At 47.5% G+C, this 11,728-nt stretch overlaps 1 protein-coding gene across 1 annotated transcript; it reads right to left on the bottom strand.

Moving 5' to 3' along the window:
- Positions 1-897: 897 nt before the first annotated feature.
- LOC139059612 (uncharacterized) lies at positions 898-3,197 on the bottom strand. Its single transcript, XM_070538029.1, has one exon. It carries the CDS (start codon positions 3,178-3,180, stop codon positions 1,624-1,626), a length of 1,557 nt encoding a protein of 518 aa, XP_070394130.1. The 5' UTR covers positions 3,181-3,197; the 3' UTR covers positions 898-1,623.
- Between the last annotated feature and the right edge of the window lie 8,531 nt (positions 3,198-11,728).

The raw sequence follows: 11,728 nt of genomic DNA on the forward strand, positions 1-11,728 counted from the left end.
GAAGTTGTTAGATTCAAGGAAGGTAATAAGATGAGAATAGATAATGTGCTCAAGAAGTTTACAGGGAACGCTGGTTAATGAAATAGGCCGATAGTTTAGTATTGAAGCTTTACTACCTGATTTGTGCAATGGAACCACCTTCCCCACCTTCCAATCAGGAGGGATGGTACAACTCTGTAATGACTGTTCAAAGATTGCACAAAGAATCAATGATGAGCACGTAGATGTACTTTTCAAGAACTTCGTTGTAATGCCGTCGACGCCTGAACAAGATGAAATCTTCTGTTTTTCAATTAAACATGTCAAACCAACCGAATCAATGAGTATTGGATCCATGGGTAAAAAGTCACGTGTGCAAGGATGAGGGACAACATTCGGCAAGGCAGAAGAAAAACACGAGGCAAAAAAATCATTCAACACTTTGCAGCAATCGCTCTGGTGTATTGGAGTGTTGTGATTATCGCAAAGATCTATTGTATTCGGCTTATTCCCGCTGACCACATTCCAAAATTTCCTCGGATTATCTCTAAGAAGGAGCGGGAGCGTGTGCTGGTAGAAATTTTGCTTTACTTCATACGAAGTTTGTTTATAATCCGTCTCAGCGGTGGCGTAAGCGTGCCAGCGTTCGGCCGTTTGAGTTGCTTTGGCCCGCCGGAATAGCCTTTTTTTCTTGTTTAGTAGGCGCCGCAGACGCGCGTTAAACCACGGGGCATGAGAGTTAGATATAATGCGTTTCTGAGGGATGAATTCATTAATTAAAAAATTGACTTTATCTTTGAATAAGGTCCAATTTTCATCAATGTTGCGCGTGTGGACACTTGGAATGAAGTCAGTGACAAAATCCATTAGTTTGCTGTTTATAGATTCAAAGTCAGCATTTTTATAGTCTCGGATAACTTTTGGGGTTTTGGTAGCGGGAACAGATATGCGCAATTCAAAATAAATGAGGCAATGATCACTCAAACCAGGTAAATATCTTAAACATGAAACAAGCCGCGGTGTAGTAGTGAGAAGGAGGTCAAGAATGTTAGCGGATTGGTCAGTAGATCGTGTAGGCTGAAGGACAAGTTGCTTAAAATTAAAATCCATACAGAGGTTGATGAAGAGAGAGCACTCAGATGAGCAGTCAGATGAGGGAGGAGATTCATGCCAGTTAATTGCTGGAAAATTGAAATCACCAAGAAGGAAGAGTGGACATGAGGGGAACCGGACAATTAACTCATTTAATACATCATGTAGATCTGAATGAAATGTTAAGGGCGAACTGGGTGGGCGATAGCACACACAAAAAATAAAATCACGATATCCGAGAGTGACTCGCGTACACACGATTTCCAAATGAGTAGCAATATCTATAACACAACAACTCAAGCCGTCACGTACGGCGATCAACACTCCGCCACCAGTACGCGAGACACGATCACAGCGAAAAAGTGTGAAAGCTTTTTCACATTGAAAGATTTCATAGTCTGCAATATCACTCGAGAGCCAAGTTTCAGTTAAGATAACAACGTCAGCTGAACACGAGTCAATGGCTGAAGACAGGTCATCACGTTTATTACGCACACTGCGCACATTGGTAAAAAGGAAGGAAATTGGTTTAGCCACCGGGCGAGCAGATAGCTACAGCGATGAACTACTAGCGGCGAACGAGGTACTCCCGACAGTATTCGTGGAAGCCGAAACAGATGTGCCTCTGTTCTCACTGGAACGATTTTCGGCAATATCTACTTCACAAACACGGTCGGTGGATGAACAATAGACGTAGCACTTTTTCTTGATGAACAATCGGTTCAATCGCAAGAGATACTTCTCTCCCGAAGCCTTACCGAAATCAGCCAACTTTTTGCGCGACTGGCGTGTGGCGCGAGAGAAGTCTTCACTGAATGATACTTTGGAATTTTTGAACTTCGTACGTTGCGATATAATCTTGTCTCTTAATTTGGGAGAACCGAATTTAACTATAATGGGTCGACATTTCTCCGAGACGTACGAGCCCAGTCTATGAGCACGATGAATACTTTCGTCGGGAAAAGATAGATCCAGTTTTTCTGAAAGAATTTTTCGAACGTGTTCTTCAGATTCTGCCCATGTTTCAGAGCTAGTGTCCGGGATACCGAAAAAAATCAGGTTATCTCGACGGGAGCGATCCTCGAGATCGTCTAGCCGTGAATTTATTGCACCTGACTCCGCACGAACTGCTTCGGATATGGCATCGTTGAGCGCAGGAACACGTTCACTGTCCAGCGACAGTACCTGGGATTCGACAGCCGCAAGCCTGTTAGTAAGGTCGCATACTTTCTGCTCTAGCTCAACTTGGTTCGCCTTAAGCTGTGTTAAAGTATCCATCAACTCAATGTGACGGGCATCCGATTTTTCAGACAGGGCAGTGATAGCAGCTAGCACATCGGCATTTGGATTAGTATCAGTTGGTCCCGGGTTTGACTCAATGTCGCCTGCTAACATCAAAAGTTTAACAACATGAATACAATCACATACTGTAGAAACTAACACTTGTGGGCAGGGGAAGAGCAGCGTACAAATATTGCTGGTACGTTTAGCGTGCAAGGAAGGGCAGTCACCAACCTGTACAGCAAGGAAGCAGAACGGATTGTCAAGCGTGCGCATGGTAGTCGCTCTTTCCTGCCCACTGAAGAAGTCGTTGGGACCGCAGGCTTTTATAGGTTCGGTTGACGCCGTTGATGTGCCGGGGCCGCAAGGTGTCGTTGGTCGCAGTATAACGTTGGCCAGAGCGTTAAGATCTTTGGTCCAATTTGTTGCCACAGAGCACGGTGATGTTGCAGCGGTGTCGGCATATCCCCGGGCTGGTGCAGATAGCCACGTGCCAAGAAGAACGGGAATCTGTACAGCAAGGAAGCAGAACGGATTGTCAAGCGTGCGCATGGTAGTCGCTCTTTCCTGCCCACTGAAGAAGTCGTTGGGACCGCAGGCTTTTATAGGTTCGGTTGACGCCGTTGATGTGCCGGGGCCGCAAGGTGTCGTTGGTCGCAGTATAACGTTGGCCAGAGCGTTAAGATCTTTGGTCCAATTTGTTGCCACAGAGCACGGTGATGTTGCAGCGGTGTCGGCATATCCCCGGGCTGGTGCAGATAGCCACGTGCCAAGAAGAACGGGAATCTGTACAGCAAGGAAGCAGAACGGATTGTCAAGCGTGCGCATGGTAGTCGCTCTTTCCTGCCCACTCCAGATATTGCAAGGACGGCTAACGTCCTGCCTCCGTTCCAGCCCTTAAACACATATTAAAGAAAACGAGAACAATGTAATCAGGGCAGATACACTAATAGCATAGATATTTAACACGTACAGCAAATCCAGTGAAAATCGCGCACAACCATATAACTCAAAGGAAAAACTGTACAGCACACTGCCCCAGAATACCCCCAGAATAAATGTAATATCTGCTACACGAACACACACACACACGCACAGAGACACACACTCGCAAATAAACACTAAAAAAAAAGTTAAAGAGCCCCAGGCAGGTGGGCGCCGTCCGCGGCTGCGTCCGTTAGAGTCAGCGTGTGCCCCTAATGAGGATAGGGCACTGGGTGCTGGCACCTCTCCACTCTGCGCTGCGCGGGCCATGCCTTCACCGAATGGGGACGTATCAGAGGTGCCGATACACCCTCCTGGCACGTCCAGGTGGCCACACTCCGTGTTTTTGGACTGGTCTCCGTAGCTGTGGCAGGCGGGACAGTCGTTGGAGCAGGGAGTTTCCTTGTGGCTGGAGCGCCTGGCTGTGCCACCCAGCGCCGGCGTCGGCTGCGGCGGCGGCTCCTAGGGGCGACAAGGGCAGACGGCTTGTCCATCTTGAGCGCGAGTGCGCTGCAACTCGAAGCTACCGACGAAGGCGACTGTCGAGACAGAATGACAGCGGGAAGTCAGTTCCGGGCACCGGCAGCAGCAGTGCCAGCAGGAGTAGTAAATGCTGACGCCAGTCGTTTTCAAGAAGGAGCGAGCAGAGATGGGGGGCACAGGATGGAGGGTCGCGAAGCCAGCTGGACGTGGTTTTCGTCCCCTTTTGCACGCGCACACACGAGGCACCCGCGACACGTGCCCTTAGGGCTTGCAACGGAGTCGGGCGCAGGCAACACCAATGTCTGAGGCGAGAGGGGTAGCAGCGATGGTGAAAGCCAGCTGGACGTGGTTTTCGTCCCCTTTTGCACGCGCACACACGAGGCACCCGCGACACGTGCCCTTAGGGCTTGCAACGGATTCGGGCGCAGGCAACACCAATGTCTGAGGCGTCCAATGTCTCAAACCTTCCCCTCATCTGACGCTCCCGTGGTCGCACGCCCCCGCTTTCCGGACACTTACGCGGCGAGTCTCAAAGACGAGACAACAAAAGAATGAGGGCACCAAGCGCCCCTCTACAGCTACGTACAATGGCGATGCGGGGTAAGAAGCGGGGCACTTTGAAAACAAGGCTATGCACACGAGGAAGGCTAAACCTATTATTCAAGCAAGAAGAAATACAAGCACTGAACAAACGGGCAAACTTTTTGACATCTAGTTAGGGCGGGCTGGAACCGTGGCGCGCTGGCCTCTGTGCGGGAAATCCCGAGAGGAAGGAAACACTCGCTCGCAGAGGCAGAAAGCAAGAGTAACGCGTTTCTTTTACCAGAAAGGTCTGGCAACGCGAGGGCGAATTCACAATGGTGGTCGTCGCCTGAGGGGGTATCGATGCGACGGCCGAAAGCGGTCGGAAACACCGGACGTGCTCTGTTCCCCGGAACACCCGAGATCGCTGGGCTCCGGCGCCGGCTCGACTGGCCTGCAATGGTAGGCTTTCAAGTCGGCAATGTGAACGCGGCCCCTGGTTCTCCCCGTCTGAGGATCCGTCAGCTCATACACAAGTGGTGAAAGTCGTTTCTCCACTCGGTAAGGCCCCAGCCATTTAGGAGCCAACGCTGCGGAAAACCCTTTGCTGGCGTCACTAAGAGCGTGGTTGCGTTTAAGCACCAAGTCACCGACCTGAAAGCAGACGTCGCGATGACTCTTGTCATACTGAGCTTTCTGCTGGACTCGGGCGGCTCCCAAGCTGTCCCTTGCTCTAGAGAAAGCGCGGGCAAGCCGGGAGCGAAGCTGCGCTGCGTACGAGGAAAGGTCCCCTGGCGCATTCTCAACCCCTGCTCGGCGCTGCGTAACAATGGTTAGCGGATTCGCCAGTTCACGGCCAAAAATGAGGAAAGCGGGGGAGAAACTTGTTGAGCGGTTTTGCGCCGTCCGAATGGCGAACGCGAGTTCGTTCACGTGGTCTGCCCAATCCTTCTGGCTCCTGGCAAAGGCCGTGAGCATCGACTTCACAGTACGATTAAAGCGTTCCGTGAGGTTGGCCTGGGGGTGGTAGGGCGATGTGAGGCGATGCTCGATCTGAAGGGATGTACACGTCTCACGAAACACCCGAGAAGTGAAGTAAGACGCATTGTCAGTAATCAAACGCTCCGGAAATCCAAAGCGTGTGAAAACTTCCATTAGCTTATCCAACACTGCCCGAGCCGTCACCTTGCGGAGCGGAAATAGCTCCACCCACTTTGTAAAGTGATCGACCACTACCAAAAGGTGCTGAAAGCACTGTTTACTCTTTGGAAAAGGCCCAATTAAGTCGCAGGCAGCAAACTGCCAAGGCCGCTGACTGTCAATCGGCTTCATTAAACCCGGCGGACGGCCACCGCGAGATTTCACCGCCTGACAGACGTGACAAGTCCGGCAATAACGGAAAACGTCGCGCTTCATACCGGGCCAGGTGACAGTGTGGCTGAGTCTTGCAAAGACCTTAGAGCCACTGAGGTGTCCAGCCAGCGGTTCATCATGAGCGTAGTACAAAAGTGCGCGCCTCAGACTTTTCGGTATCACCACCTTAAACGGGTTAATTGATTCATCCTCGGTAGCGATATATCTAAGCACGAGCCCATCGTGGTCCAGCAGGTAGGAATCTTCGGAAGTACCAGCAATAAAAGCTGGCCCGGGTACTTCTGCGCTCGTTGCAACACCAGCAACGTTACGGCGCTCCGTTTCCGCTACTCTACCAGCAATTTCCTTGCAAAATGAATCCTCCTGCTGGGCCTTTCGGAGCTCTTCTCGGCTGAAAATAATCGCGGTCCCTCCAGAGTGAGAGCCGGTTCCATTACTTCCTTTTGGAGATACTGCAAAGGCCTCGTTCTCCGGTGTCGTGGTACGCGGCTGTCTTTCTGCGGCTAACTCCTTCTGCACCCGTGCGAGAACATCATGCGCGGTGACATCGTGTTCATTAAAGGCACAGTCATGAACGGTTAAGTTACCACCAGTGCCGGTCGATCTATTCACAACGCTCCCCTTTGGCTCGTTTACAACTATTTCCCCCACTGATGGAGAACTCTCGTCACCGCCCGGCTGTACAACGCCGAAAACCTCTTTTACCGCAGTCTCCTCTATAGGTGGGGACCCGAAGACGGTCTCCCTCTCTTCCTCGGCCACTTCACCGCTCGCACAGGCGGGCGTGTCGGCGGCTTCCGTCTTTCGCCGCTCGCCTCCGGCATCAGCCGGGTGGGGAAGCGGCGCACGCGAAAGCGCGTCTGCGACGACGTTCGTGCTCCCCTTTCGGTACTGCACCGAAATGTCGTAGTGCTGTATTAGAAGTGCCCAACGTGCCAGCCGACCCGCAGGTTCTCGAAGCCTCATGCACTGTAAAAAATTTCCGTAATTATACGGGGGATTTCCGTCATTATACGGAGGACTGCAAGTAAAAAAACGGAAAATCGGTCATTCTCACAAAAAACTGCAAAAACTGCCGTTAAAATACGGAAAGTGCTCTCCGTTTTCAGCTTAACGGACATTTTGCACGTATTATTACGGTAACTGCCCTGTTTTGCACGAAACAGACGGAATTCCGTATTATTATTATGCGAACATCCGTATTTTCGCGACGAAAACTATACCCGCATGCTGTCTAAATGAGCATGCACTTGTACTCGCAGAGTTCCATCCAAGAACAATTTATTGAACAGGCGAACTGTACACATTATGAAGACACGTGCAGACTCAGCCTTCTACCGAAAGCTTCAATAACAGATCGTATAGATATACATTGACGCGCACTCTCTCTCTCTCCATATATATATATATATATTATTCGGTGTAAACGCTGTGCAGATTATAATACAACATATATGTGTAAGTGGACGAAGTGTGGTGGATACACGTTCCAATCTCCAATGAAAACAAACTTGCACCGCTCAGCTGCTGCATGGTGCGCTGACAATGACATCGGCGCTGTATGTGCATATATATATATATATGTGTGTGTGTGTGTGTGTGTGTGTGTGTGTGTGTGTGTGTGTGTGTGTGTGTGTGTGTGTGTGTGTTCATCAACACCAGGTGAGCGTCTTTGTGGATCGGGCGGCCAAAATTAATTATTTCAACGTCTCGATTCAAAGCGATGGTCCAACATTGAAGGCGCGATCTCACTCTTTTCATCAATGGAACATCCGTGGTCGTTCACGATCATCAATAGCGCGGCCACAACTCGTTTTTCGGTTTGTTGCTCGTCGTCTTTTCTGTACACCTGTATTTTTCTTTCGGGCATAGCATATGCATATGGGCTTAGTAACGCTGATCATATGCGCAAATATATGCGTGTTCTCGCAATGTTCTCAAATTAAGCGCTTTGTAGTTAATAACGCAGCATATATGTTTAAGTGAATGAAGAGCCGGGGACATACGTGCATACGTAAACAAGCTTGCGGCACTCAGGTGCTGGTACACTGGGAATGACATTGGTGCTCTATACGCCAAAAATTGTGCGCACTCTAAATCAGTACCGAAACGCAGGGAGTGGTATAATGACCGTAACTGCGTTTACATTTGGCAATAAATGGTCTCGAAGGGGACTGGCGGCCTATAGATCCAAGTACAACGGTCGGAGGAAATTTTCGAATGCGGCAAGCAATTAACCCAAGTGTCAAAGAGCACTGCTGAACTGCAATGTAGTTGGTTGAACTCATTCCCATGATATTTACAAAATATCTCGTCTCTGACAATAACTGCCCATTCATTGAGACAAATCGATTACGCATAATCTTCACTGTTCATGTGTTAATTCTTGCGGTAAGATGTAATCGCAAATATTTGGTGCTTCATCTTGAAACAAGACCGGTAAGCGCGCTCGTTCTTGTACGGTAGAATCAAGAACGCGAACATGCACCGACATGTATGTAAACTACTGGAAGGTGACTGAAGATGAAGGACCTATTACCGTGCTAGTACTGTGTATACTGTCAAAAAGAAGAAAAAAATATTTCGGAAAGAAAGAATGCCCAGTGTCGAGATGTAACGATTCAAGCTTTATTTCTTTTTGACCTATAGAATGCAACACCACTAGTTCCACGTGCTTTATGCATGGGTAATGTTATGACACAACTCATTATTTAACCGTTCATTACATGCACCAACCCACCCAAATTATCACTGTACTCGAGCTTATGGACGCATCGCAGTGCACTGCTTTGCACTTCATTGTAGCACAGGGGTTTGCTATCGCCAGTAGCGAATGCTTTGGTTGACCTCCCTGCCTTTCTTCCTTTTGAATTCTCTCTCCCTTTGTATAAAACGCACTAACTTGTGGGAGAGAAAGCATTCTCCTCTTTTAGAATTCAATTAATTGTCAAGCAATTATATTGCAGTTCCAGTAACTAGAGCACAAATGCGAAAACGAAACCGATTCTCTTCGGTTCTCCGCGCTCAGAGTGCGTCACCAGGGGGCAGCGCGCGCTGCGCGTCCGTTAGGAGTGGCAGACGGAGATGCACATGTGTAGTCAGCCGGCATTTTTCGAGTTGTGTTGTAAATGTTGTTAATTCGCCGTAAATATCTCTTGATTTGTACTCAAGGGTGGAGCAAGACCCCAAGGAAGAGAGATTGACTCATCGGGAGCGAAGAACAGAAACGATGGATGGTTACGCTGCTTGGGTCTCGGCACGTTCAAATTGGCAAAGTTCCGAATTTGTTGCTGTGTTGTGTCCGCTTGTGCGCTCGTTATTTGCCGTCATCGCTCGGAGATATTTGCGCTGGATGTCTTTCACTTCGTGTACAAAACTCTGCTCGCTGCGGCATCGAAGAAGTTGTCCTGTGTTTGGGTGCACGTATGCGCTTGGACACGGATAGCCTGCTTGCTCTCAACGGGTGTTCAACAGTCTACGCGCGCTGGTAACTTGCTCATGAGGTAAGCCCATTTTAATCTTATTTGTTTTGCATAACGTAGGTGTTAAAATGATGTGTGGTAAGCCGGTGTCGCGAACAGAAATATTGTTTCAAAAGACCACTATGCAACGTCTTAGGGCAAAAATCACGCATGAATGGGGAAAGGATAAAACCTATCTTTTCAGATCGATTCCAGTCGTAGCGCGATTGGCTCGATCGCAATTTCCGTGAGGTACTTCTAACCTTTTGTTCACTCGCGTTAAAAGCGTAGAATAAAACTGCGTTCAGTTGAGCTCTTGTATTGACGCTTGTATTGGCTTGAGAGCATACTGTATCCGATACAAGAACTTCTGTTAAAATACGGAAATTAACGTTCGAGGCAATAGCAGTCGCTCACTACCTGTGATCGTTACTTTCTTGCTTGGGTGCACGTTTTAATTGTGACCGGAAAAAAACGTCTTGCTGCACCGTTTGCGGTGCAGCAAGACGTGTTCCTTCGAATGATGTCTGGGCAGTCAAGGCATTCGTGCCACTAAGCAAGCAGTAAACGGGGTATCAGTGCGAAAACATTTGGACATACAAGAGAAGCGAATGGTATCACCATAGACTCTTTTATTTGATGAATAATTCAGTTGTATTACTAAAGCGGAGAGTGGATATGCATGAAAGTCAGATTGTATTGATACTAAGCAAAAACAAGGTAACTTATCATTACTAATCAATCCTTTTCTTTTACTGAAAGGCAAGTTGCTGTTGTGCTGGAGCTGAGAAGAGGTCTGCTGCCTGCAATGGGTCCATCTCTCTCAAGTTATTGCAGTATTATAGCTCTCAAAAGGTGAGTGGATTTTTTTTTCTCATAGCTATTTGCCACCTGAATCAGGACCGTTTACTTAGCTGTGTAGGTGATCACTGTTAGTGACATTGGAGTGCTGGTGTACCAGCACTCCTTTATGATTGCAACGCATATGACAGAGTGCAGCTGTGGCAGTATGCAAAGGTGTTAATCTACAAGCCAAATTAGGTTCTTTGAGGTAATATGTTAATATATTGATGACATTGGATTGTGGTCTAGCAGGCAAAAATGCTAAACAAAAAGAAATTTTAATTTGCACTTGGTAAGATGTGCAAGCAATTCAGGCTGTTATACATGAAATGGGACATTTGTAGATGTCTTCTACAGTGCTGCAGTCCTGAATGGCTTTAGAGTTGAGTGATACCACTATAATTTCTCTGTAGAGCATGCAGCACAGTTTAGCATTGGGGGAGGCTGGCATCAACAGGCGTCTACTTACTGTGAAGTTCAAGTGAAGTGTTACTGTTAGGGTGACTATATATAATTTATGGTTTAATTCTAGTCTTGTGTCAGGCAGACATAGTTTACCCATTTGGTTAAACAATAGAGATGTAATATCTATGTATACAAGTATTACCCATTCATTTATGCCATTTAGACAATGGCAGAAATGCGTGGGTAATACTTGTGTACATAGTCAATACATCACTATTGTTTAACCAAGCGGTGCCCCTGCATGCTAAATTTTACAGGGCTATTATTAAGTAATGTCAGCTTTTGTTGTAACATTAAGGCACCTTTTATATTATTACAGATTACCACCATTGTGCACCATCATAGTGTCATATTTACACTAAATGTATTTGACTTTGCTATAAAACCTTGCACAGCGGTGCATCGTGAAATTTTTTTTTATAGTTTCTGGCCTCAGAATGCACTTCACGTTATATTCTTGTTTGCAACAAGACTATAAATGCAGGTTTCTCTCCTTATGTTTTGTGGCACTTCAAACTGCGGCGAGCTAAACCACTGGGCAGCAATACTGGATACGCTACTGCGTGTGGAGCTGTCTTCAAACACACACAAGGAATACATCATTGCTTTTTAGCACAAAATAACGGACACAAGAAAGACGACAGAACAAGGCGCTACTCTCAACTGACATCACTATATTGCGTCCCTCCTTTGTAGACAGCAGAATCTAGAAGAACATTTGCTGTGAACACCAAGTGCAGGAACCACCAACATCTGATCAAAAAAGCACACTCATGCGACAGAATCCAAAAAAGAAACATATTGAGCACTTTACAAGGTTAAAGAAAGCACACTAATGCACTGTGACCCCAATGACTGTATGAAGAAAACTTCTGATAACTCTCTGGCGGTGGTATCACGGCCCTTTTTTCAAAATCGTAGCATCACGAAACATTGCGAACCTAAGCGATCCATACCAACAGGCACAGGTTCCCATTTGGCTCAACATTGTAAAATATGGAAGTGCAAAGCCATGTTTCGTGATACTACGATTTTGAAAAAGTGCTGTGATACCACCGCCTGAGAGTTATCGGAAGCTTTCTTCATACAGTCATTGGGGTCACAGTGCATTAGTGTGCCTTCTTTAACCCTGTGCAGTGCTCAATATGGTTTTTTGGATCCCGTCGCATGAGTACGCTCTTGTGATTGGTTGTTGGTGGTCTCTGCACATGGTGCTAACTGCGGATGTTCTTCTAGATTCTACT

The sequence above is a fragment of the Dermacentor albipictus genome, chromosome 4, assembly GCF_038994185.2.
Source record: "Dermacentor albipictus isolate Rhodes 1998 colony chromosome 4, USDA_Dalb.pri_finalv2, whole genome shotgun sequence".
NCBI classification, from domain to species: domain Eukaryota; kingdom Metazoa; phylum Arthropoda; class Arachnida; order Ixodida; family Ixodidae; genus Dermacentor; species Dermacentor albipictus.